This window comes from Ambystoma mexicanum, chromosome 14 (genome assembly GCF_040938575.1).
Source record: "Ambystoma mexicanum isolate Mex_15411 chromosome 14, UKY_AmexF1_1, whole genome shotgun sequence".
NCBI lineage: Eukaryota > Metazoa > Chordata > Amphibia > Caudata > Ambystomatidae > Ambystoma > Ambystoma mexicanum.
The window spans coordinates 209,372,334-209,399,269 of record NC_090940.1 but is presented as its reverse complement, the minus strand read 5'-3'; the positions used below and the strand labels follow the sequence as shown (position 1 = coordinate 209,399,269).

Here is a 26,936-nt window from a genome sequence, read left to right as displayed (position 1 = left end):
TACGTCATGGCCACAAGAGCGTAGAACGAATGACAAATGGACGGAAGAAGGATTTTCAGAGATCCCACCTGCATGAATACACCATTTCAACTATACTGTTAATGGATGTATACGGTTTGGCCGTGGCACAATTGTTCCTGGCCGAATTGACCCTGGTCAATTCGGCCGCAAAGCCAATTTTCCTGCAGCCAAATCCCCACAAATTAAAAAACTGCACCCACCTTCATACACCACCCCACCCACCTTACTTTTCTATTTTTGTTTAATCCCCCCCTCCCTGCCTCCAAACCTCCGGAAGCAGGGGACACCTCTGCTACACCCAAAAGCCATCACTACCAAACATGGGGAGCGGAGGACACCCCCTAGCCCCATGTTTGGTAGTGATTACCCAAATTGATTGTTTACAAACGATCAAATGGTACTGGGCGAATTCGGCCAGATTTACCATACGATCGGTTGTAAACTATACATTTGGGTAATACCGTGCAAATCACTCACAATTTGCAGCACATGGCGTGAGGGGACTCTGTGATTATTAGTCTAGGCACCCCTGATACTGTTTCTGAAGGGTAGATGTTTAACTAGTACGGGGGATGAGAGATCTGGGGTGCTCGTTAATGGGCGTTATGTCCCAGGCAACCTGTACAATTAAACAAAAACAGCCCAGCACCTGCGAGATAGCGCAGTATGATGTGACATTGGAACGTTCACAGCAGGGCAAAGGTTCGAATCTCCAGTAGGGGAGACGGTAGAAAAAAAGGGTGCTCCAGGTCACAATTGGTGTATTTCCTCGAACAGGGAGCGTCTACCCTTTAGTTCCAGTCGAGTTTGACCTCTGCACCTGCAGAAAGAAAATAATTTTACAACAGTGCACCAGATGTTGCAATAGTTGGTCTGGCTAGGTAATCTCATTTTAAAGCAGATTTCTATAGAACAGAGGGTGACAAAATGCCTGAAAAGCACAAAATAAAACACTATCCCTTTCAGGACCCCAGTGGAATTCCGTCTATCCATCTCGAAGGAGGAAGGCTTCCATTTCCATGTGCATTTTTCAGTGCTACCTTTTGTGGTTCTGTATGTGGGTGACTGTGTGTATGAGGGGGGGGGGTCTCAAAGTTCGGTCCACATGCACCAAATCCATTTATTGATTTCAGGATATCCGCACAAAAGGAATCTGATTACAATGACTATTCTAAAAAGGGCTGATTATTGCGGGCGGTGTACTTGGCGCCCGCTCTGCCACTGCCTCTATGAGGTCCATGCTGATGTGCAACCAGTCTGTTTCCATCCCACTGATCCAGTCTCCGGAAGGAGGATCACATACTGTTAATCCCTTCCAAAGAGAGTTTAATACACAGAGCCCACAGCTCATATATGCAGCACACAACACATGGACCACTGCAGTAAAAGCTGCACTGGGAGCACACAAGATGGTTTTACCGCACCACTGCTTACATCTGGCGTTATCTGCGCTTCCAGTGTATTTTTGTATTGGAGAAGACTCCTCTTCCCTTTTATGACACAGAATGTGTAGGCGCTTCATAAGCACTAGCACACTAAAAGGTAGGCAGGCTGGGACTGGCACATAGGGCATTAGGGCAATGCAGCAATGCAGAAGGGGTTGGCCCAACATGCTAATGTTGGCCAGGTTCTAGAGCCAAAGTAGACCAGTTTGGTTAGTTACATCCCTGCAGCTGGTCATTTTGACCAATGTTACTGGGTAAGTATGAGTGCTTTAAAGTACAATATTTGAGGCACGTTGACCAAAAGCACCCCCTTGGATGGGACTCAAGCACTGTCACGCAAAGGCAACTAATTGACATTTGAGATTGTGGGCCCCTTTTTTACAGGGGCCCAGACCTATGTTATGAACCAGTCTGACCCTGAAAATGTGCGCTCTTGATTATGTAAATCAGAAAACGTGTGCATACTCTATTAATTAACATCCCAGGAGGGGGTAAAAAGTCGATGGGTTGACACCCACTTTCTGCCCATCATAGGGAAAGAATTTTGGAAGTGGGTGAGAAGCGTTTTTGAAGTTGTTCTGCGTGCCGCATGCATGGGGTGCAGACACAACCCTATGATGTGACTTTTATCACTCCCACTTCCAGAGCCTTCCCTCCAGCCACAGGGCAGTGTCTAAGACCCCCCCCCTCCACACACTAGGGGCTGTGGTAAGAGTAGGGAATCGGGTAAAGCATGTACCTGTCACTTTGCAACAGACAACAACGCCTGCAATAGGCGGCTACTCTCAAATGCCAACACAGGAGAGATTTACCATTGTCACATTATAAATTCATTGATAGTCCAATGTTCACAGCACCCAGTAACTCTTCATATGTGTATTAAAAGACATGTACCTTATAGAACACATCAATAAAAAGTAGTTCAAATAGACGCCCCACACTACGGTTAGACGATATGGATCAAAAGTCATATCTCAATATTTTGGACTGAATGGTGATATACAATATATATCTCAATATTGTTTATGTTGGTTGCCAACAGAACAATGCAAAACCCAACTCTAACATTAATTGTATGTTAACCTCATCCTAAAATTGCAATTGATTCAAAAGGACATAATCTCAACAATAATGGCAATACTAACAAAAATAATGCAACTAGGATACAAATCCCTATATCCACCGAAGAAGGCATTACGTGACATTTCTTCATATTGCTTTGTCATCCTCTTAATTTAATGAGTGACAGATATATATACATATGTCTCAATGTTAACAATATTGTCTAATCCTATATCACTTTTGAAAATATATCGATATATATCTGCAAAACTCAATATATTGCCCAGACCTACCCCACAGTTAATATTAATTTTGAAATGCATCCGATTGCACTAACTACTGAACACCCAGTGAATGTGTCTTACACTCTCATGTAAAAAAGACATAGTTTAATTATGAGAAATATGTAATAAAGAAACATTGCTATTATTGTCCCTATACACAACACACTAAAAATGCAAAAAGTCATTAATGGAATAGCTGAAATCATTGGGGGTCATTCCGAGGTTGGAGGTAAGGAATTACCGGCACCGGTAAGGGTGCCGATGCCGGTAATCCCTTAGCTCCGTATTCCGAGGTCCCTTTGCGGGTCCTTCCTTACCTCCTGCTTTTAGCAGGAGTTAAGTACGGGACCCGCAAAGGTACTTCGGAGGTAATTACGGTACTGTAATTTACGGTGCCGTAATTACCTCCTTCCCCATTCCCATTGAGCCCTATGGGGCAGAAATGGGAATGGGGAAAGGCAAAAGGTGAATGGGGAATTACCGGTCCCTACAACCCTGGAATGGACCGGTAATTACTCCATTCACCATGCCGGATTTGGGACAGTTTCGGGGGCAACCATGGAGCTAATTACTCCATGGTTAGCTCCAAACCCGGAATGAGGCCCATTGTCATCACCTCAACCTCTAATCAAGACTGAGCAACCTTCTCCAAGAAATCATAGTCACCTTGAAAACCAACTACATGCCTCACCAGTTCATGCTAGGTAACCTCATAGATCATGCTGGGCAAACTCCATACAAACATTTGCCTCACCAAATCATGATGGGCAACCTTTTACAAGCACCTACCAAAATACCTCAATACCTTTCTCAGTGTGATATCAATGAAGGGTAAAAGGCCTCCCATACTCACTAACTGTAGAAGGTAGCGAGATAAGATGAGAGCTAGAAACGATTGGATGCCTGAATCAGTTTACACAATCCATGAAAAAAAATGACAAAAATGGGTACTAATATAAAAAAACACCATATCAGAGCACCATCAGAAAAACACAAAAAATAAGGAAAAATGCTTAAAAAATCATTAAATTGTCCATTGGGATATATGGTGTCAGCATGTAGCCTATCCAGAACAGGGCCTGCTCTTTAGGTGGTGAGATGATATGCCTCATAAAATCAAAATTAATCCCATGCAACTCAATCAAAAATCATAGTTCTGCTCAAAAGTCAATAGGCAGAGTCCTTTGGAACTCAAAATGCCTCAAAACAGCCAAAACTCCTGTTTAGTGGCTTCAACTCCAGCAAGGAAAAAAAGGAGAGACTTGACCCCTCCCTTCTGGAAAGAAAAAGGCATCAGCGTTCTCTCTCTCCAGTCTTCCAGCTGTCTGCATCTGCCCTAGTCTTCTTGCCAGATCCACCGTCCCGAACAGCTGCCTGGGCTTGCAGCTTAGTCTATTTATAATCAATGGGAAGGAGGTGTCCCCTCCCATCATTAGCAAACCCATCCTTCAATAGACTAAAACTGTCCTACTCCTACAACCACTACACGTGTCTACACAGAGGGAAGGGGAGACCTGCTCCATAGCAGTGATTTCCGCAAACAGCATCTTTCTTGTGTAAACTATAGCAAGGACAACGGTCCTTATCCAACACTAAACATCTAAACAAAAATATCAGTGACCAACATCTTTCTTGTGTAAACTATGGCTAGAACAATCTTGTCATCCAGAACTAGGAATCTTACCAACAAAAGTGTCTGCAGACAGCACCGGTCCTGTGTAAACTACAGCAAGGATGGCATTTTGTAGTTCTTCCGCAGTGCTGTATTCAATTTGCATTGTTATCTCCTTGTTTACTATGTATCAGGACACTTGGCATTCATCCCAGAAAGGTCAGATGAGCAGTGAACAGCTATGTTTATTTATTTATTTATTTATTTGTATTTGTAGAGCGTGCTACAGCCCGCAGGCATCGAGGTGCTAAATCAGAGCTTAAGGAGGCTTACTTGAGGGTTACAAAGAAGCCGCCCAATAAAAGAACTTCTTCACATTAGGTAGTTACATGGTACAACATATCACAGGTTGAGACAAATCAAGCAAAGAGGTTGGTCTTGATAGCTGTTTATAGAAGAGGACTGTAATGTACTTGACCCAAGGACACTGGTTCTCAGCCCGGATAACTGGAAAGAAAACTCTAATGTACTGTACTTCAATATAATATGTTAATGCTTACGGCTCAGGTTTACTGAATATTAAAGTGTTTGCCTAGCATTGTGCATTAGCATCAAGGCTAGACCTACAGCTCGCACAACGTGCCACTTTAAGCACGGCTATTACACAACGCATGAGGTCATCCCCCCTTTATTGTTTGTATGCATGGGTTCAGTAGAGAAAACCCATGTCCCATTCATATGCATAAGCAATTAAACAAAAATCAGTGAGGACAGAACCATTCAAACATAATTATCAATACAAAATGTATACAACAAATACAAAGAAGTTAATGTCCCATAGAACAGAAAAAAACTGAAGTTTGTTGTAAACTATTATAACACAATAATGGGGTGAACACATATTGCCTCTAACAGACAACCCATCAAAACCATATCGTCAAACATCCATCCACATTCTAACTTCAGTCATTCAACAGACACTAAAAATACCTCAAACATAAAATACATCCAAAAACACATGAAAGGTAAAGTAATTGCCCAGTAGCACCATCATAATATCTGCTGTGTGCTATTTTTGTACACTTGTGGCAATACATATGTTATGAACCTACATACATACAAATAGACCAAAATACAAAACACCATTTGTGGCCAATGGTTATTGGCACGTAAAACATTTGTTCATGCTAGTAGTCGATGCCAACTCGAGTTTCAGCCTAGGGCTGTGGCTGTTTCCAAAATTCCTGGGCTTCTTCGGGTCAAAGAAATTTGTTTGGTGGGGTCGACACTTATTTTCACAGTTTCATGCTCACTAAACAATTGAAGCCACACTTGGCTGCCAACTACTGTAGACTTCCAAAAGTTCATAGAGGTCACTTGCTACCACCCAGCTTTCACAATTCAAGAACATGACACCCCCTTCATTCTCACAGCATGAAGGAATTTTGCGTTCAGGTGATCTGCCATCTTGGTGTTACCAGTTCAGTTCTTCTCAGCGTGCCCACCCGCCCTCATCACTGCAAGTCATGCCGGGCAGCTGAGACGCCTGCACCCTTCTCCTCACAACTTTCCTTTTCACCCAAGCGTTTCCTCAAACCAACATCAAAATCAGTCTATGGCTGACATGGGTAGACACAAAGTTACATGTCACCTGATGAGCTCCACAGTGGGGTTCACCAACGCCTGCCCCCACACAGAGATGCATGTGGATACAGGTGCATATTTATTTTGTATTTTTATGTATTTATTTGACAGTTATATAGGGCTTTACATCAAAGCTCTGTACAGAACACACTTACAGTAAAATAAAATGAGGTTTGCAGACGATACAACATTTAAACAATCTACATCAAGAGTGGAGGAGATGGCTCTTAAGAGTAGTGTGAAATAGAGAGTAAGAAGTAATAGGATAAAGAGCCATGGGAGAGCATTTCAGTTGACAGGAGTAAGCAAAGAAAAAGAACAAAATCGTGATTGAGCACACAGGGTGAGGAACTGATAGTAAAAATAGGGACTGAGAATGAAGAGAACGAGAGGGAAGATAAAAAGAAACAAGGGACAAAAGATAACAAAGCGCAAGGCCAAAGAGAAATATTAAAACAATACAGAGAAAATTTAATTTGAGTCGAGAATGCTAAGAAAGTGAGCGGAAAGAAGACAGGCAGTGAAATAGAGTCACAAGGAAAGAGTGAATATAAAAGGCGAATGGAAGCGTTTCAGACAGAGTTTAGAGGATCTAAGCGAGACACATGAGGACCAAATAGTGTAGTAGAGCAATAGAATAGATGTGAAAAAAATCGGTGAGAAGATCAAGAGTTTAGTTGCATTAAACGTAAGAAAGGGCAAGGACTTATGAACGTTAAAAAGATGATACCAACAGGAGCTGGTGATTGTGGAAATGTGATGAGAAAAAGATAAACCAGTATCAAGGTAGAGACCAAGGTTTTGAGCAGTGCTTGAAATAGGTAGTAGAGAAGGAGAAAAAGGGACAAAGGAAGAAGGAGGGAATAGTATTAGCAGGAAAGGAGAGAACTTCAGTTTTGATTGCGTTCAAAACAAGAAAATGGTGTGTCGGAAGCGGCCATGGTCTGTAGGTGTGGCTATAGGTGCAGCTTGACACAGTTGTTGCGTTCTACATTGTGCTATTCCCGGAGGTTCATTCCTCTAAGATTCCTCACTGATGTGGTGAGACTGGTGTCAGCTGAGAGAACGGAGCAGACTGTGACCCAAAAACTGAGCAAAGAGCCTGAGCTTGAGTCTGAACCGGGACTGGCAACTGACACTTTCTGGACTGGAGCCAGGCAGAACTAGTGGCAAACCGTGGCAAGCCATGGCACATAGTGGGCAGTGAGCTTTTGGCAACAGGCTCTGCTATTTTTGATTACCACGGGTGAACTGTTTGGCATGGCCCGGTCAGTGCGGATCCTCTGCATGTTGGAGGCTGTGTTAGAAGTGCCTTGAGCTTTTCCGCTTCTGGTAGCCGAGAGTATATAATTTTTCTGTGGCTAAGTATGGGATGCCTGGGTTGATTTCTGAGTGAGATATAATAAGTACCTTCTAGAATCGGTGACTGCAGGCATTTTGCCTTTGCCTTTTGCCTTTGAGCCGATTCATCTTGTGTAACACTGCTGCTGCTACCCATGTGCCCCAGCTAGCGTTTCCGGCAGCAGGGTTCTGAGTGTTTACACAAATCCTTTGCAATTTCTACCTCAGAGGATTTGAAAGATAAACATCCTGAAGTCAAGCCGCCATCCAAGGCTGTGCTTCCACAGCTCCTCAGTGGTACGGTGGTATACAGTGGTATATTGTTGATTGGCAAATGGTTCTTTTAGACTACAAATCTTTGCTATACATGTAGAAATCTGCAAGGAACAGCAAAGGAAAAATTCCCTTTGCAACTAAACGCATTGAATTATCCAGACTAAGTCCCTCATAAGTATGGCGGTCTGGAAATAAGGCACCCTTTCCGGACTGCCATATTACAACAATGCTGGTAGGGGCCACAGATCTCCTGGCAGGTCTGACCTGTCGGCCTTTCAGGCCCCTACCAGCAAGATTGTCACTGAAGCACCAGCCCCATTAGCAACGTTACCGGTGCTTCCGTAACCCCTTTTCCACTGAGTCCTACGCGACTCCATGGAAATGGGGATTGACCATTACCACTGCCGCTTGTGATATCCCAGTCGCACCGGGATATCAGGTGGCAGTAAGGGTGTTACAGGGTTGCCGGTAACCCGCCGCCTACCAGCCTGTTTTACCGGCAACCCCGTAATGAGCCCCTAAGTCATCATAAGAAATCCACAGAGAGAATGGCATCACCCAATCACTATGCTTCTGATGGGGCTCTGTACAGGAATCTCAGTGGAGCTCAAGCATTGCAAGCAGTGCAAGCTTCTAATGTTAGTCATGGTCCAGTTCTTAAAGAGCCCAAGGGTGAGCTGAGAGCGGGTCCACTGGCCCCTCTGGTAGCGCTGAAGGAGATTACGCCTTAGCAATTGCATATGGTGAGGAACACACGCATCAATGTAGACCTACACTCTGCTTCCCAGGCGCGTTCAATGAGTACGTTTAATAAACCCACTGGAGGGGCTGCAAAGAGTCAAACTGTGAGGTTCGACCATCTGGAACAAGCCTCGACCCCTACATCTGGCAAAGAAAACACCAAATCTAACAAAAGTTGCAAGGAAGAAGCTGCAGGGGCGCAGCAAAATCACTATTGAACTAAAAGAGAATTCAGTTGAAATAGCGGTTGGGGGTCAGGGGGGCAGCAGGGCAATTGTGGTAATGGCACTCCCCTCGGCATTACATTGGTAAGACAGCAAAGGATTAGGACTGACTTCTTTCAGATGCCTGGTCCCGGTCTTGATGTGGCTCTGCCTATTCCTCAAAATGGACTTCTTGAGGGACTCCACGTGACTGATGGTAGCATTCTAGAAGCTGTGTCCAATTAGAGGAGAGTGGAATAGAAGCCGCTGTGGCTCAGGTTACAACATCACCAATAGTAGTCAACACGACTCATTATTGCGGTCTACCTGGGACTGAGGAGCCTGAAGTGATCGCAGATGGACTCGCTTCTATTCTAACTGAGCACCGCTCACTTAGCTCTATTCCATCTTTGGTGCAAGGCCTGGGCCCACAGCGGGGTCTTCATGAAACACGAGTGATATGGATGACAAGGTTAAATTTACCGCCCTTTCAATCTCTGCACTCAACCTCATTTTAAGCTTTTATGAAAGGTAATACGAGAATATAAAGGTTAGTATCACGGCCAATACCCTTCAACTAAGTGAGATTAAAATCGCTCTGTTCATGCTGAAAGAAGAAGTGGGGAGAAACAACGATGAGATGACTAGGTCTTTGGGTGTTCCCCCAATTAGGGCAATGGAAAAGAGCGCAGGAGATGCCCTTCCTGGGATAGCTTGGGCGCCTTCTTCAAAAAGCCATCTAAGTATTGAGGACTTCCATATTTCTGTACAAGGATCGCCAAATGTGATTATGGAAGAAATCTTGAATTCTGAAGCTCAGCTTCCATCTGAAAGCCCAAACATACCACTCTTGGGTGGAGCGTAGGAGGAGATTCTGTCAGTACCCCTGTGCTCAGGCTTGCCAGTCTTGGGACCATATGAGAGTGCAAACCCTATAATAAGATCCACAGACAATCCAGACCCTACGTACCTTCTAAAGAGTGAAAGTGTACAGACTTGGGCCTAGGAAAACAGAAGGAAGACGAAAAATGAAGAACAATTCCAGAATGTTCTTGAGAAACCTCAGTATACATGACGTCTCAGTAGCAGAGGACTCACAGAGTTTGCACAAAGGTGTGCCCAATGTAATTCTGTCAACTAAGTACGATGGCTCCTTGCAAACAGAGACTTCCGAGACCAATGTACAAAACAGGGGCAGTTCTGGGAATGGCCGGGTAGGTTTTCACGAGCAACAGCCAAAAGGAGAGGGAAATTAACACATCTTTGAATCCAGCAAAACAGAAAATGATGGCTCCAAGAGTAAAAGTCTTGGCCCATCTAACGGACATTACAGAGGCTGCAAGGACAGCTTTGTCAAAGCATAACTGTAATGAAAAGAATAAAACAAATCCTAATGTGGATATTATTTCCATATCTGATCAATTAGAACACGGGGAGGTGGCCAAACACCGGGCTACGATGGTCTCCCAAAGACAATGGGACTCCATCTTTAACTGTGGGAAGAATGCCCAAAACCCGGCAGTAGGGCACAGCAATACCAAAACCTCATCCACGCAAATGCAGACCGAGGTTCTCTCTGGAGCCGAACCTGAGATTGTAGAACTAAGCAATGGATCTAAACAACAAGTGACACTGTCTTCAGCTGTGCCAGCACAATCATTGTGCCCAGTTCCCTCAGCTCAAGTATCAAAGCCAATGGGTGGGGTGGGGGTCTGCAGAGAAAATAACTGAAAGTTATTCACAGCTCCCAGACTGTGGATTGAGCAATTGCCCTCTGCTTCTAATCGCAGACCATTGAACGGAAACACAATTTTGCAGATTACCAAAGAAAACCCAGATTTGTTTTTATTCTCAACAAACGAGATAGACTATATTCATTTTCCTGATGAGGCATCCACTGATATAGTAGAAGTTGGTATAAAATCCAGACTGGGAGTAAATGTTGTTGAATCGTGCGAGCAACTTCTGGATTTAGGCTATGTAATTCAGACCAACAAGCCCAGGCTCTGGACCATGGACTCCACTGGGAAAACAGAACTCTCAATGAGGAAGAGTAAAGGAGATTCATTGTTGAAGTCTTCGACTGAAACATCTGTTAAAGAACTTAAAACGAGGGGGGAGGGGCAAGTAAATCAGAACTCTGCCCCACAGGAACCCAATACTAAACTGTGGACTTTACTGCCAGAGATACAGGACCTTCAGAAATTGGGAGATAGCAATATTTTGCTCTAGCTCCCAGGACTTTAATATTCTAAGCTGGAACTATAGGGATTATAGATGCTTTACAAATGGCATCACAAAATCAGACTTGTTGGCCAATTATAATTTGATCGTAATTCAGGAGACTTGGCTAACATCTGTTCTCAAAGAAGATGGCTTCTCCATAGTAGAATAGGAGGAAATAAAATGTAATAGTGGTCAGCCTTCTAACTGTCTCCAGAAATCTGGTAATAAAAAAGCTGGAATTGGTCTCTAAAAGCCACCAAGGCATTTTAGCTGCTAGGCTGTACCTTGAAGTGGGTCGGGGTCCTGATGTCTTGGGCAGTATTAAGCTTCTATTGGAATCCTGTGAGTTCCAGCTTTGAGTCTTTCTTGGAATGCTTTTCAGAGATATTGCTGGAAATGTTGTGGGGGGGTGGGCTCTCAGGAGACGATCTTGGCTGGTGATCTAAACACACATTGTCTCTCTCCAAATAATGGTATGACCAGCCGTTCTAAGTCCAGGAAGAATGGGGTCAGGTGGATAACGTGTATGCAGGAGTGGGATCTCCTCTTGACAAAATGGTTGCATAGAGGAAATGTGGAAAAACGGTTGGTCTAGCTCAACCATTGACTACCTGTTTTTCTCCCGAGATGTGTTTGCAAGTTGTAAGTTGTTGGCAAAAAGAATAACAATAGTGATCATTGTATGATAACTGCAAAGTTATCCATAGCCTTCTCAAGCACTAAGACACGCCAAAATAACAACTTTTTACTTAACTGTGGGGGGAACAAATTGCCTAGGTTTAGAGCTGGTGGTCAAAATCTACATAAAAAACTTGGTGAATTGGTTAATTCCCTGACTGGTGCCGCTCTTGATCGAGCGCATGCTCCGTTCAATTTTCAAGATTTTATATGGGACCTAGAAAGATCGTTACACATGAAGAGTATGTCTAATATTGCTCATAAACACAGATTTGCTAAAAAAAACTTGGCTGCGAAAACGTGAGCTAAGGAGAAACATTTGTGCCCTAAACACACTTGTGCCTCTATAACTGAAATGCACAGGGGGAAAAGAGGCTTAGTTCAGCCTATAAAAATTCAGCAAGATCGACCCGCCGGTTAAAAGCCCAAAGACGAGGTGAACTTTTGCTTGAAGTGCTAATAACCAAAAACACACGTCATTTCGGAGCCCTAGTGAATTAAGACAATGGTCGGCAAGCCCTCTCGCAAAGCAAGTTGGTGTCCAAGATTGTGTGGCTATCGCATTTTAAAGAGCTTTACAAGAACCCAGGTAGTGAGGTTAGGCAGTCAAACGTTCAAACACCCTGGAAGCTAAATCTATCAAAAGAAGACTTAACCCAGCGTATAAAGAAGACCTCAACATCGAGGGCTGCAGGAAACAATGGGTTGACAAATTGTATTCTAAAATTGAATTTTGATCTTTCGGCTATGGTCCTCATTGCCCTGTTTAAAGCTGCGATAAGCTCCCAAATCTCTCCCCGAGTTGGAGGACAGCAAAAATCATTCCAATGTTCAAGTAGGCCGATCGGACGGATCCTGCGAGCTACCGTCCCATCGCCCTTCTTGATGCGGACAGTAAACTGTTCACACAAGCTTTCCTGAAAGAGTTAAAAAATGGGCTGAGGAAAATGGTATCCTGAACAAAGCCCAAATTGTCTTCCGAAAGGGGATGTTGACCTCTCTGAATGGCCTGATTATAAACACCATACGAGAGAGGGAGTGCACAGGGACAGTCTACCATGTATGGAGCTCTGGTAGACTTATCGAAAGCCTTTGATACTATCAACAGAGGGCGCTTGTGGATCAAGCTAAGTCGGTGGGGTCTCACCCGCACTTGCTATCTATAATAGTCCATTTGCACACTAACTTGGAAATTCAAATCAGGCTGGATGGTGAGGGACATCTGAGTAGTCCAATAGTTACTGAGCGATGTGAGAGGTAGGGGTGCATTTTAGCCACTTCCTCTTCAACCTCTGTTTGTCGTATTTGAATGAGGCACTGAAAGATCATGCCTTTGTTAGTTCCAGGGTGGGGAGGATAAAAGTATGTTGGATCGCCTATGCGGATGATATTTTGCTTTTAGATCATACTCCGCTGGGCATCAGGTGTCTACTCACCACCCTTGGTCTCTATGTCGAAATAAATAAACTCCTCATCAACCCGTCCAAATCCAATACTATCAGATGTAGCTACCCCACAAAAAAAAACCTGCTGTAAATGGTCTCTCCTTGGACAGGTCATGGTTCTTTGTTGGGAGGCTCTGTATTTGGGGTTTAAAATCATGTCTTATCCCAGAGTTCTATTCGTGCAGAGGGGTCTGGAAGGCACGATAGATCAATTGAGTGGAAGATGAGGAAGCTAGTGACTGACTATTGTAGATTCTCCATCCTCCCCTTAATTAATTTTATAAAGGCAAAGTGATCCTGGCCTTATTATATTAGACAGATATCGAGTCACAATCCTGGAGGCTCAACTGGGATAGACTTGAGAGGAGACTGTGGAAGAAAGTACTACAGCTCCCTCAATCCTTTGTAATTGCTTATGTGAAGAAACTGATGGTTTTTCCCTTCTCACTCCCGGGGATCATCTAAACCGGATGCCAGGGGAGGGCCATCACTTTTGGATCCTGACACTGGGGGCAGACTGGCGAGGGAGGATAACATGGTTAGAGGGTCCTCTAGGATTAGGAAGGGATTACCCAATGGTGAGACATGGTATACCCTCTTTTCGAACACGGCCCCTACCCGAAATTCTCTCAGCCTATATGGCTTACTATTCCCCAGAGACCCACTTCCCCATTCCTTTGACGAAAGGACTGAGATAAGTAATTGCAGCATTTCACCAGTATACTCTTCCTTTCCAAAACATCACGGTGCCGTTGAAACAAAGAAACTACATTCAGAGGCACTCTACCATTTTCATGAATGTCCCACTAACAAGGTCAGGTGAAGTCAGGCACTGGGCAAAGATTGTATCCACCTGAAGCCTGATAATAGCATTGGAGTCCAAAAAAGAGCCTGAGTCATAGAACCAGCTTTACAGACAACTGGGAAAGCCTGAGCACCCCGAGATCTGCTTTTGGAGAAAGGAGCGCTGAGACACATAGAGTCAGTGGTTTGAGAAGGCTAGAGAAAGTATGGGGAGGAAGCTGTGTATCCAAGGAGCCAGAAGGGGATTGTGTGGTATGCTGATCTCTGAAGGGAAGTCCTTGAAGAAGTCCTCGTTCCTCTGGGCCAGTGAGGCAGCCCATGTGTCTGAGGGGCAAGGGAGGAGCCCCTGACCTTGACATGACATAACCACAAACTGTACGCTAAAGTAGTCGCAACTGGTGAGTTCAAAATAAGATGGGAGCCCGGGTTGGTGAAAGACGCGAAGCACAAGAGATAATTTGTTGCAAGTGAAGTACAAGCGCAGGATGAAAGACGGGCTGAATTGAAAGCTTCAATTGTCCATTGTGAACTGTAATGTGAAAGTGAAGGAAACAAAGTAACGGAGTGGTTGTGTGTATGTTTACACATTGTCGAAAGACTGTTGAAATTGAATCACTCCCCCAAAGTGCAGGGGAGCTGTGCGAAGCTCGAAGTAGGAGCAAAATAGAAAGCATGAGAGGGGAGCTACGTGAGATAAGAAGAACAAGCTGAAATCCCAAAAGAAGCTAAAGAGTGCCTGGAGCACGACCCTGTTTGTGAAAAGTAAATAAGCTAAAGAGTGCCTGGGGCGCGACCCTGTTTGTGAACTGTGATAAAAGCGATAGAGTACCGGGGGCACAGTCCCATGAAGCCAAGGTATCAGAGTGGTCCCGCACAGGGCTGAGCGAAACTCTGCACTTTCTAAAGTCTCTAGTGTGAAGAGTTGTGGAGTTGTTAAGAACTGTAGAACTGTTACATTGTTTTTGAACAAGAGAATATGATGTGAAGAGAAACCATTTAACTGTCAAATTGTGGGAATTGGAAGGGAAGGAAACCCCTGATTAAACCAGAGCAAGAGAGTTGTGTAAAAGCAAAATATTGTGTACTGTGAAATTCCTAAGAAAAGGTGACCAGAAGGGCTTCTAAGTCTGTGGATAAAACAAGCCCTTAGAAACCTGGAGGAACTTTGTGTGAACTATTTGAACCCAAGGAACTTTGTTGAACCCAAGCTTGGGGAAGGGAGCTGTGGCACAGCTCCAGTGCTATCCTGATATTATTTTGACTCACTATTTTATTTTGATCCCATCGTGTACACATTAATGTTTTAGAAGAAAGCATAGGTTTGACACAGACATCTTTATTGTTTTGACTGACAGACATTTCACTACCTTTCAACTTGGTTTAATGTTTGTGACTGCTCCCATTTAGCAATAGAGCCAGTAAGGAAGACTCCAGTCCCATTTCAAGTTAATAAAGGTTTTCCAAACTTGCTTCTTTGTGTCTGTGTCTACTTTTTGATACCATGCCTACCTCACACTACCCTCCGCTACAAACTGAGAATAAACTCCCTTAACTCCATTGAGGACTGGAATCTGGTATCTTTATACAAGGCAATAATGACGCCCCACCAACGCTCCTTTTATGAAGACTTCAAATCTATGCTTTTGGCAGGCAAAAGCCAATTTTTTAACATCTTGGAAGGTTTGGTCTTGGAAATTCTGGATAATTGTTGAAGATATTCTTCAGATCTCATGGTTAATCCAGTGAGCCCCATGTGGGTGCGGATTTCTGTGTAATTCAGTCCCTACAACATTTATTGATCTCATGCTCGGCTGATCAAGAATTGAGACTGTCACACTTCAAATGCTTTGTGGAGCATCCTTCATGGTTGAATACTGTGGACTACTTAGAAAGAGCCTCCTCAGTTCATGAAATCTTTCTAACAATAGAAGTACTGAAATTGCTGTGTACTTTGAATTTTAGAACACTGCAGAACCCTAAAATCTGAAATATGACCCGAGGATTGGTTGGGTTTATGCCTTTTCAATTTTCTTTATTTGTTTTCAAATGGCTTTCCTTATATCCTTCTTTTTTTAAATCCTTTTTCTTATTATTTTTTTATCATAAATCTAGTCATGTTTATTCTTTAAAAAATAATTGTATGTTGATTTGCTGTTTGTGAAAAGTCAATCAGTTGACCTGAACGCAATAAATAAAAAAATAAAAAAACACAAGAAAATCGTCTGACTTCCAGGCTTTAATAGCTAAGAGACAGGAAGTAAGATTGTCATGGCGAGAAGGAAGAAAGGGACAGAATAAGTTGCATATCATCTGCATACAAGTGGTGAGATAGCCCGAAAGATTAAATAAAAGCAGCAAGAGAAGTCTAAAGAGAGAAAAGAAAGGGGCCTAAGACAAAGCCTTGAGGAACGCCGTGAAGAAGAGGTAAAGTATCAGAAGAACACCCAGCCCAAGATACTGAGTACAAAAGGTTGGAAAGATAGGAACGAAACCAAGATAAGACAGAGCAAAGAGCAGTTTCGGTTGAATGGAGAGGACAGAAACCAGACTGGATACAAGGAAGAATAGAGTAATCCGTTACAAAAGTGGAGACCTGAGAGTAACCAAGACATTCAAGTAATTTAAAAAGATAGGGAAGAGGAGGAATTGGTCAGAGAGTCAAGGGGAGAGTAGGGTCTAAAGAAGGTGTAATCAAAATGGGAAGAATAGAGGCATGCTTAAAGGAAGAAGGGAAGGTCGAGGTAAGAAGAGAAATATTGACAAGACTGGTAAGGTAAGAAACTAGAGATGGATAGACTTTAGTTATCAGTGCTGAAGGAATAGCATCAGAGGGGGAACTTGTGCGATGACCACGGGCCAGCAAGGAAGAAGTATCCGGATTGGTAATCCGAGAAAAGGATGAAATAACTGGAGTAGAAGGAGAAGATGGAGGGGTGAGGAACAAGAGGAAGAGGGTGGTACAATGGCTGTATGAAGAGTAGCCACTTTAGAAGAAAAATAGGAGGCAAGGTCAGAAGCAGTTAAGGTAGAATTGAGTGAATAGTCAGGAGAGGTAGGAGAACGTAGACGAGAAAGTGATTGAATCAGACGCCTGGGATGAGCGGACTGAGCGGGCAAGAGATCAGAAAAGTAGGAGCGTTTCGCCAAGAGAAGAGCATCATCATATAGAGCATGATAAGAAGAAAAGGACAAATGCTATGAATCAGATAGAGTTTTTGCCAGCGTCGCTCAAGGCGACGGAGAACTTGCCACATTGGGCGAAGTTGAGAAGTAAGCCAGGGTTGTGGAGCATATACTGAGTGTGTGGCTTGGCTATGCAGTCACTGTTTGGGCATGAGCGCATGCCACCCAGCCAGGAAGTGCACTAGGGTGGAAAATTGGATGACCGCCTGCATCCCACTGCTAGTTGTCCAAGGGACCCCTCCTTAAAAGGCTGTAATTTTTCCCCCTGACATCCTGGTGTCTAGTGTGACTGCCCAACAGTCAGAATGTGGGACTATATTTCGTATAGTGTGCTGCGCTACCAGTGCAGCCTCAGGGTTTCTGCTTCCCAGCTACATTCCTGGCCCTGTGTGTTCATTTGCTGCCCTCCTTATTCAGATGCAACAGCATCACGTTATAAGATTTGCAGGAAGTGCCTGTATGCAGCCTGCTGTTCACAGAACTATATCCGTGGGTGCACGAAGGCACACTGGAATGTCATTGTGTATTGTTAATGCAAACACGGCAATAATCATTCCTCAATGGTCATGGGGCTGCGTGAAGGCACATTGGCGCCCAAAGGTTTCAATTGGGAGTATTTTCTGTTGAAATCTAAATATCAGGGTCAATTAAACTGCAGGTAATTTCATAATGTATATGCGTGCCAGTGTGCATGTAAATATGTATAGGATCTCTATACACATATGCCACACAGTTGCAATGTGGCCACTGCAAAGGGTAAACACGTTTTCTATGTTCAATCTACTTTTTAACTTGCCTACTTTGTAAAGATGGATAAAGACAGATATATAGATACTTAGATGGACCCTATCGCGCTATCTAACTTAGATGGATGGGTAAGTTAGATAGCGAGATAGACAGCGACTTGATTTTGATCAATGTATATTGCGCACACAAGGAACTGAATCGAATCCTAGCACAGGTGGAACATTAGCCAATAAGAGTGGAGAAATCAGTCAGATGATTATTACTGCCACTAAAATTTACCAAGGAGATGAGAGAGAAACCTATTTAAATAAATAGGTCTTTAGAACTGTTCTAAAAGTCAGTAAAGAATGTGTCCTTCTTAAGTTCAAGGCCAAGCTGTTCCGCAGTCTAGGTCCAACGAGATAGACTCGTCCATAGAGATAGATAGAGAGATAGACCCACAGATAGAGGGATAGAGAGATAGACTCCCAGATAGAGGGAGGGATAGATGGATAGATAGCGAGATATACCCACACAGAAAGACCCACACATAGATATATAGATAGTGAGATAGACCCAAACATATAGAGCGAGATAGACAGATAAGATAGTTAGATAGACCCACACATAGAGATAGATAGCGAGATAGACCCACAAATAGAAGGATAGACAGATAGCTAGTGAGATAGACCCACAAATAGAGGGATAGACAGATAGATAGTGGGATAGACCCACACAGAGAGACAGTGAGATAGACCCACACATAGATAGATAGATAGACCCACACAGAGATAGAAAGACAGCCCACAGAGAGAGATAGTAAGACAGACACACATTGATAGATAGACAGATAGACAGATCGATAGATATATTGCAAGATAGACCCACACATAGATAGCGATACAGACCCACACATAGAGATAGATAGTGAAACAGACCCACACATAGAGAGATATAAAGATAGGTAGACTGATAGATAGAGTGAGGGAGGGATAGATAGACTCACACATAGAAAACTAGATAGCTGGATAGACCCACCGATAATGGGCGAGAGAGATAGATCTCATAGGTACATAGAGAGTGGAGTAAAGATAGAGAAGGGTAGCTAGATAGACCCACATAGAGAGAGAGATATACTGACCCACAAATACATAGAAAGATAGGTAGACAGATAGATAAAGGGATGGAGGGATAGATGGACTGACCCACACATAGAGAAATAGATAACTAGACATACGCACGGATAGCGGGCTAGATAGATCTCCTAGGTAGCGAGAGGCAGCGAAGGATATCTAGATAGGCCCATATAGAGGGAGAGAGATCTAGATATATATATAGACCCGGGAAGAGCCAGACAGATACGCCCATAGAGAGAGGGGATACAAGGGCATTTCGCAAACACCCAGTGAAACGGGTTTCAAATTGACGGCTGCCTCGCCAGATGTGAAAGAGCGCCAGGCTCGGGATGCACCACCCACCCCCCTCCCGCCCCACATGCCTGGAGGCTGCCTTCCCGGGTTGCTCTGCCTGACGTGCAATTCCTGAAGGTCCGCGAGCGCCCCTGTCATGCGTGCCAGCTGTCTGCCCGCATCAGTCCCTTCTGCCCTGGTAACCCCGGATTCAGGTCAACCCTTGCCGCACGCTACTAGGCTCTCGCGTGCGTGGCCGCCGCACTGGGCGTCTTGTTGCCGCTTCACGTCTCGCTCCCCCGGGCGCAAGAGTGTAATGTTGCACTTTAATCCTGCGCGCCCGCGTGCTGCAAAGAGCCCTTCAAGTACCGAAGCCTGATCAGTATTCAGCGAGGCAACTCAGCGGAGCAAGGCGGACAGCATCTCAGTCTAATCCCCGCCCCCTCAGAGCGGTAATGGAGCAGGGCCCCGGGAATCCCGCACCCATCACGCAGCGCCCACCGCCCACATCACGCAGTCCGCACACACGTCATCCACCAGCAAAAGCCCCCGTGGTTGGCGCGGGCGGTGGCAGCCCGCAGTTGTCATTTGCGGGCAGGTGACCTTCAACATGTCTGGATATTTCCCTACTGTCACGTGTTAAAGGTAGAGTACCATACAGTATGTTGGGTACATTGGTTGAAAAAGAGAGGATTACAGTGAAAGAGAAAGACAGAAAACACGCGACGTGTTCCAATGCCCAGACAAGGGGTTGAAGGGCGTTCTGCAGCCTCACCCTCACTTTCCCAAACGCTGTGTCACCTGACCTTGTAATATCGCCACTGTAATGCAAACGTCTGTTCTTATATAGCGCTCATTGCCAGGTCCCTCCAATAATTTCCAAGCACTTTAGAGTTCTTATTACCAAATGTAGTTGTACTTACCGTATTGGCCAGGGAGGAATGAAGGGCTGAGTCAGCCCAACAGGGATTCGAACTTGCGAAGCCGAGGCTGACCATGACAAGTGCTTAACACATGATCTACCAGACAAATCCTTCTATGACCTCTCCAGCGTATTCTTCCCACAACTGCAGAATTTTCAAATGTATTTCGAAATCCTCCTTACAGACGGCCGGCAATGCCATTTTAGCAGGCACCTGTGACATAATTCGGGGGTGTGTCCCAGCACGCGGCCACAATCAGTCCACCAGCAAACAGTATATTGTAGAGGGTTTTTTTTCCTTCATTTCTTTAAATCCACCATAATATAGAGGGAGTTTGGTAAGCACTTGCCAGACTTGACGGTTGAGTAGGCTTGGACAGGCCTATAGGACAATAGGGCAATGCCAGACCAAAAACACAAAATACTAGCGTGGACCAGTCTTTTGGGTCAAAGTGTGCCACTTGTTTGGTCAGTGTGGGCTAGTTTGATAAGTTACTTCACCAGGCGGCTAGTAGTCCTGACCAGTTTTACTGAATAAATATTCTTTAAAATGCACAATTTGCATCAAAATTTATCAAATCCTCCCCCTTGGGTACTATTCAAACCGTCTGTCGCAAAAGCAATGCATTCCCATTTGCAAGTGTGGGCCACTTTTTCATTGGTGCCCCAGAAAATTGTATGCCTCAATCCGACCCTGGGGTTGGGGGCGTATGGTGGACTATAAAGGGCTTTTTTTGCTGGCTTAATCCAAAGGGCAGAGGCTGCCTGCAGGTGTAGGCGGCAGTGTGGGCAGCAGTTGAAGGCTGAAGTAAATGGCCAAGGAAAGGCTTACTATATGAGGAAGGGAGGAACTGGCATTCATTAATATGATATATTTTATTCATATCGTGCCTATACACAAGTGTTTCAAGGCCTTGTAGAAGGTGACGAGGCTAATTTTCTTTTCTGTAGGATATTTTAATATGATCAAATGAGCAACTCATGCCATGTGAACACTACTGAGGTTCTGCTTGACAATCATAGTTTTCTGACATGTTAATTCATTGAAACAAAAAAGGGACTACAACTCCGTCATCTATTGGTCAGTTGCATGAAAGCTCAGGACCGGAGAACGTGTGTTCAGGTGACATGGAGTCACCTTGTCACACGGCGCTGTTTATTGTGAGGCAAAACAAAAAGTTTGAGTAAACCGGGGACATTGGTGGAAAAATTAGATCACGCAGCCGCAATATGTGCTTTTGCGGCAGCAATATCCAGGCGAGTGCCCTTCATTTAGACAAGGAACATAAACATGAGTTAATGACAATGAATTCCTGTTTGTAATATTGTTGTATACGTTGTCTGCTTATTCATGCTAACTAAAAGACAATAAAATAGTATTTAAATTGCAACAAGCTAATGGTTCTGGAGAGGGAGTGCAGGGTAGCAGCAGAGAAGCAAGGTGGGGCGAGGGGGGCAGGGGGCACGGATTTCACCATCTGCCAAAATATTGTCTAGAAACTGCCCTGGTGGTGGGCATGCAGGTGGGAGGAGGATGTGGCAAGGAGGACTCGGAGACCACTCCTCTGAAATGTTTTCTTCAACCAGAAATGGCGCTATACAAATGACGACTACAATTTTATTTATTTATTTATTTTTACATTTATATAGCGCACATACAGCCCAAAGGCATTGCGGCACCGTTACTTGTGGCAATCTTAGATACAAAGGAGTTACATACATGTGATGATAAGTGTAAGGGCATATGAGCACCAGCATTCAAGTACAAATACAGATTCAGGGTACAATACAATATGCAGGTGCCTAAGTAAGCTTAGCATAGGGAGGTGCATGATCTTTAGTTGGGGAGCATAGTTTTCACAGCTTTGCGGAATGCTAGGTGGGAGACGTCTCCTTGCAGGGGTGGTGGTGGGGCGTTGCATTGCAGCGCTGAAAGGAATGGGAAGCTAGCACCTCCTGCTCGGGCTCTCTTGACTCTGGGGATCGTGAGCATGTTTGCATAAGGTGTTCTAGTAGGTCTGGTGGATCTAGAGGGGTGAATTCTCTCAGAGAGGTAGGGTGGAGCAGTGACGTGGATGCACTTATGGGTGAGGGCAAGGGTTTTAAAGAGGACTCTTTCTCTTACTGGGAGCCAGTGCGCCTGGTTCCTGGCTGCCGTGATGTGGTCTTTTTTTCGGTACAATACAGCACAACACAGAAATAACAGTACACATAGAGAATTTCATTTTGTAAACAAAGGTGTTAACACAATCTAGACCATACAAACTGGCAGATTCACCTGCCCTGCCTCCTACCTTTCAACATTCATTACCCACTTTCTGTTACCGCCCCCTTGTGTCTGGGGGTACGCGTGTGAATCAGGGGTGGACTGGCCTACAGAGAACTCTGGAGATTTCCCCGTAGGCCTCTGCACCCTGGGCCTCTTTTGTGTTATATTTCCAAATGTTCTCATAGGAAAAGGGTTGGACCTGCTGAACATCTGTCATTTGTGGGAACTTAGAAAATTATTTCCAGGGCCTCTTTTGGTTCAAAGTCCAGCCCTGGTGTGAATGAGGGTGCCACGTTCTTATCGTTTGACACCAAACAGAATGTGTGCTTTGCAGCTACAGTGAGTGCTAAATAAGCATATAACCTGAAACTGCCCCTTGAAGATCTGTCTCTATAGCGCCTCCTGGAGACAGCACTGCTTGTGGTGACAGGGAGCGCAGCATTCCGTTCCTGTCCAGTGGGAATCGCCCCATACACATGCCATCCCTTTTGCAACATGCAGCATTTCTGGTGCCAGTTTAGGGGAACGCACTGCAGCATTAATTTATTTTAAAAAATGTACGCGCCACACGCCCGTAGTAGGCCTCAGAGCGCACATTTCGTTTGGTGGTAATTTGTGCTGTATTGCACTTATTTTGTAAAGGCTACAAGTTCCACAGGTAAGATGCAGGGTCAGATTGGGAAGCGAAATAGGTGAAAGCCCACCAAAAATGCCTCCCCTTTTAAGAATGACAAAAGAGGTGATGGCTGGAAGGTTTTGAATGAATCTTAACCTCTGGCATTGCTCCAGGCAACCCTGCAGACCATCGCACTTCACCTGCCAAGCCATTACAAAAGGGGAAAGACCACATGCAAATCAGGCTTGCTCCCACCGCAAACGCCATCACCTCTTTGTTTTTGCTTTGTCACCCCTTTTAAGGATGCAAGTTTCAGACTTTTTGAGAGAAACTAATGCCCGGTGGTCAGTGCTGGATTTGCACAGGATTTTCCAGGACCCATGGCCCTAAAAATAAAATTCTCCCTGGATCTCGGACCCAGAAAACCCCCAAAGCCCTATGAACACTGTGGCGAAATAGTTTAGTGTGTTTGGGACTCTTTAAATCAGTGCTGACGCCAGGACTTGAACCCAGGTTGTTAGGCCTAGTGGTGAGACACTTAGGGCCCAATTCATGGAATATTTGCACGGTTCTAAGAGAATTTGCACTGCTGAAGAGTGACTTTGCACTGCCGACACAAACCCTAATTCATGGAACCGTGCAAAGTGTATGTTTGCAGTGCAAACTCCGGCCAAATTCAGTGCATAGTAATTTTTGCAGTTCAAAATGACTTTGCCCGGCAAAAATACACTTTGCACGGTTCCATGAATCAGGGTTTGTGTCGGGAGTGCAAAGTCACTTTTCAGCAGTGCAAATTCACTTTGCATAGTGCATACGTTCCATGAATCGGGCCCTTGGGCACAAGACCACGTGAAGGTCGAGTCACAATGCCTGTGAAATTCATGATTAGGATTTTAAATCTGTGGGAAATATTTAAATGCAGCTTCTTAGGTTTAAAAGGTGTGCACCTTTTATGCTTTGCCAGCAACATTATAGCAAATGGTCCACACCCGGTTTTTTTGCAGGCGCTCATGATTAATCATCTGAGAGATAACAATGTTTATTCGAGGGGGGTTAAAACAATCGACGCCCCCTGCAACTCCGCCTCCGTCGCTGGTGGGACCCCGAAGTGTATTATCGCCATTTCCAGCAATGCTGGTGGTGCTTTATCGGGAAAGCTCATAGCAAAAAGCCTGCCTTACGTGACCCACAAAAAACACTGAGCCTGGTCTGATGAGCCAGGCCCCTCTGCCTTACGGGGCAGCCCGAGCCGGGAACAACATCTCAGAGCATTGAGACCGCACTGTGTGCAACCTGCAGTCACTGGTTTGAATCCTGCCAGGCCAAACTCAGCTCCGTCATCCTCCAGAAGGCGCTAAAGTACTACCATTAAATCGAGCAAAGAGGACACCTATAATTACAGCACCTAGAAACAGGAAAGATGTGATGCGAAGCGCTACTTACAGCATAATATGATTTGTAATGTTATCCTTCCTGGCCCATATCAGCGTTATAGCCGTTTTTCAGTGTTCTAATTACAGGCATGAAGTGAAATGACAGGACCACCTCAAGAAAGATGTCACATGAACTATTAAAGGTCCCCTTTTTTGGAATGTGAATAGGCTGGCATTCCAAGGGCCTGGTTCACACAGAGCGTTTTCCAATGGGGTCTTGCCATTATAAAACGCTTCTGTGAATTAGGCCCTTAAGTCTTAACGTTTCGCACTCTCACAACACAAAATATGTGCAACAGATAGAAACCATTCAAAAACTGCTGGGTACAATACACACAGGTACACCAACTCCAAACAGAATCCATATGGACAAAAAAAGGTACAGCTGTGAAAAACATGAGCCATCAAACATTGCGGTGCTGTGGTTTAGCATAACCTCTGAAACCCCTCCAAATGACACCCAACACCGACCAAAAAACTGTCCGTGTAACCGGTCACTGGCTGCCATGATAATAATAATACCAGTTTATATGTAGCGCTAGCTCACCTGGGGCATCAAAGCGCTGTAATACCAGTTGATATCATTACCCACCCTACCTGGGCCTCTTCACGCACACCTGATATGGCGTTACTGGTTGCAATGCCAGGGACGTCTGGGGGCATGGTGTGTACTTATAGCTTAATTCAACCTCTTCACTCACACCCGCCTTGCCGCATGGCTTGGCTCTACTGGCTGGCACTGCCAGACATCATTCTCGTATGCAGCTTTCACGCGGCCTACATGTGCTTCTTCACCCACAACGCCCCTTGTGTGTAGAGTGGCGTTGCTAGTTGGCCCAGCCATGTGTCCCCGATGCCCGGTCACATGTGACCCGCCGCCCTTACCTTGTGCAGCTTCCACATGGCCCCCAGCGCCTTGACTTCGTGGCTGGCATGGCGACCCTCCTCCAGGCACTGGTAGCAGACAGGCAGCTTGCACTGCACGCAGTACATGCTGTGGTTCTCCAGCTCGTGCTCGGTGCAGGTGGAGATCTTGCGGGGACTGAGGCGGCCCCCGAGGCGGGCCCCCGGCCGGGCGCCCAGGGCAGCGGGTGGCAGCAGGCGGTGCTTGGCCAGCGGGCCCCGCGGCGGGTGGCACCGCAGGCGGCAGGGCTCGCAGTAGGCCACATCGCACTGCTCGCAGAGCACGGCCGCCTCTCTAGGACTCTGCTCGCAGAGCTGGCACCGCGGGGCCCCCGCGGGACCTGGGGCCCCAGCGCGGCTCTGCTGGTAGCGCTCGATCACCCCCTCCAGCACCCGGTTCTTGGTGAAGCCGCGCAGCCCCCGCTCGTCCAGGATGAGGGAGCGGTGGCACTGCGGGCAGGTGATGCACGAGTTGCGGGGAGGCGGCGCGGGCAGCAGGCCTCCGCCGCCGGGCGCCTGCCCAGGGGGGTGCCCGGGCACGGAGAGCGCCGCCGGCGGCGGGAAGACGCGCACCCCGCTGGGGGACTTCTGGCAGGGCGTGGTGGGCGCGCTGGCGAAGCCCCCGTACGAGCCGTAGCCGCTGTCCGCCTCGCTGTACAGGCTCATCTTGTCCAGATCCAGGTAGTCATAGTCCGCGGAGATGCCCGAGGCGCGGCGGCTGCTGCGGGGCGAGTCCGCGTCGGGCGTCTGCACCAGGATGTTGCGGGCGCAGGCCAGGCACAGGCTGTGCGAGCAGGGCAGCAGGATGGGCTCCCGGTAGAAGGAGCCGCACACCGGGCACTTGAGCTCTTCCTCCATCTCTTCCATGGGTGGCGGGGCTTCGCTGCGGCGGCTTCCCTTGATGCGAGGGGCGGCGTGGGGCTCTGCGGTGGCTGGCGCCGGGCTCCCCTTCCTGCGAGAGGAGCGCGCTGTCTGCGGCCAGCTCTGCTGCGGCGGCGCCCTGCGCGGGCTCCGCCCCGCCGGCTCCCTATTGGCTGGCGCAGGCGGGTGGGCGGCGCGCTGGGCGTGCAGCTCGGTGCAGGGCCGCCCCCGGACCCTGGCGCTGACCACGGTGCTGAAGACAGCCGCTCAGCAGCTATCGATCTGCGGGTGTCAGGCCCCGGGGCGGCGGAGGACGGGGCAGCCTGACTCACCCGAGGGGGAGGCTTCTCATTGGATGGACGGCGAAGACGCCCGTTAGTAATGTGCAAGAGTGGGTGGGGGATCCTGCCTGCACATCGGCTATCTCCCTTCCTGTTTCGTGGTGTCCCCGCTCTCACTCTCCACCTCCCCTCTTCTCTCTCACTAGTTCCTCTCCCCCGTGCCTGCCGCTCTCCCCAGCCCGTCTAGCTGTCTATCCGAGACGCACATGTGTTCAGTATGCAGACGCTGGCTCAGCGAGCACCGGATTTCAGCACCACTAGCTGTCCACTCCCAGGTCTAGTGTTACACCCAGCCCATATCAGTGAGCGTAGACGCTGCCTTCGCCAACACCGAGATGCGGGTTACATTCATTGTATATGGGGCATGCAGCATCTAATTAAAATCAAAACTACACAATTATGCGAGCCTGAGCTGGCATGGCGAGGGGTATATTCAGGGCAGAGTGATGTGCCCGCACGTGGTGTCTACGGCGCAGTACAATTATGCTATA

The 26,936-nt window shown here is 46.1% G+C and overlaps 1 protein-coding gene across 13 annotated transcripts in view; it reads right to left on the bottom strand.

Moving 5' to 3' along the window:
- TRIM9 (tripartite motif containing 9) overlaps nucleotides 1-26,368 on the bottom strand; it is a 554,912-nt gene extending 528,544 nt beyond the window's left edge. For 3 of the 13 annotated variants that reach the window (XM_069638938.1, XM_069638951.1, XM_069638948.1), the window contains exon 1: nucleotides 25,226-26,357. In XM_069638938.1, coding sequence (XP_069495039.1) covers nucleotides 25,226-26,110 — 885 coding nt within the window. In that variant the 5' untranslated portion in view covers nucleotides 26,111-26,357. Of the gene's footprint in view, nucleotides 1-25,225 lie in introns of all 13 variants that reach the window. The other 10 variants (XM_069638945.1, XM_069638946.1, XM_069638939.1 and 7 more) reach the window with 8 other exon arrangements.
- Between the last annotated feature and the right edge of the window lie 568 nt (nucleotides 26,369-26,936).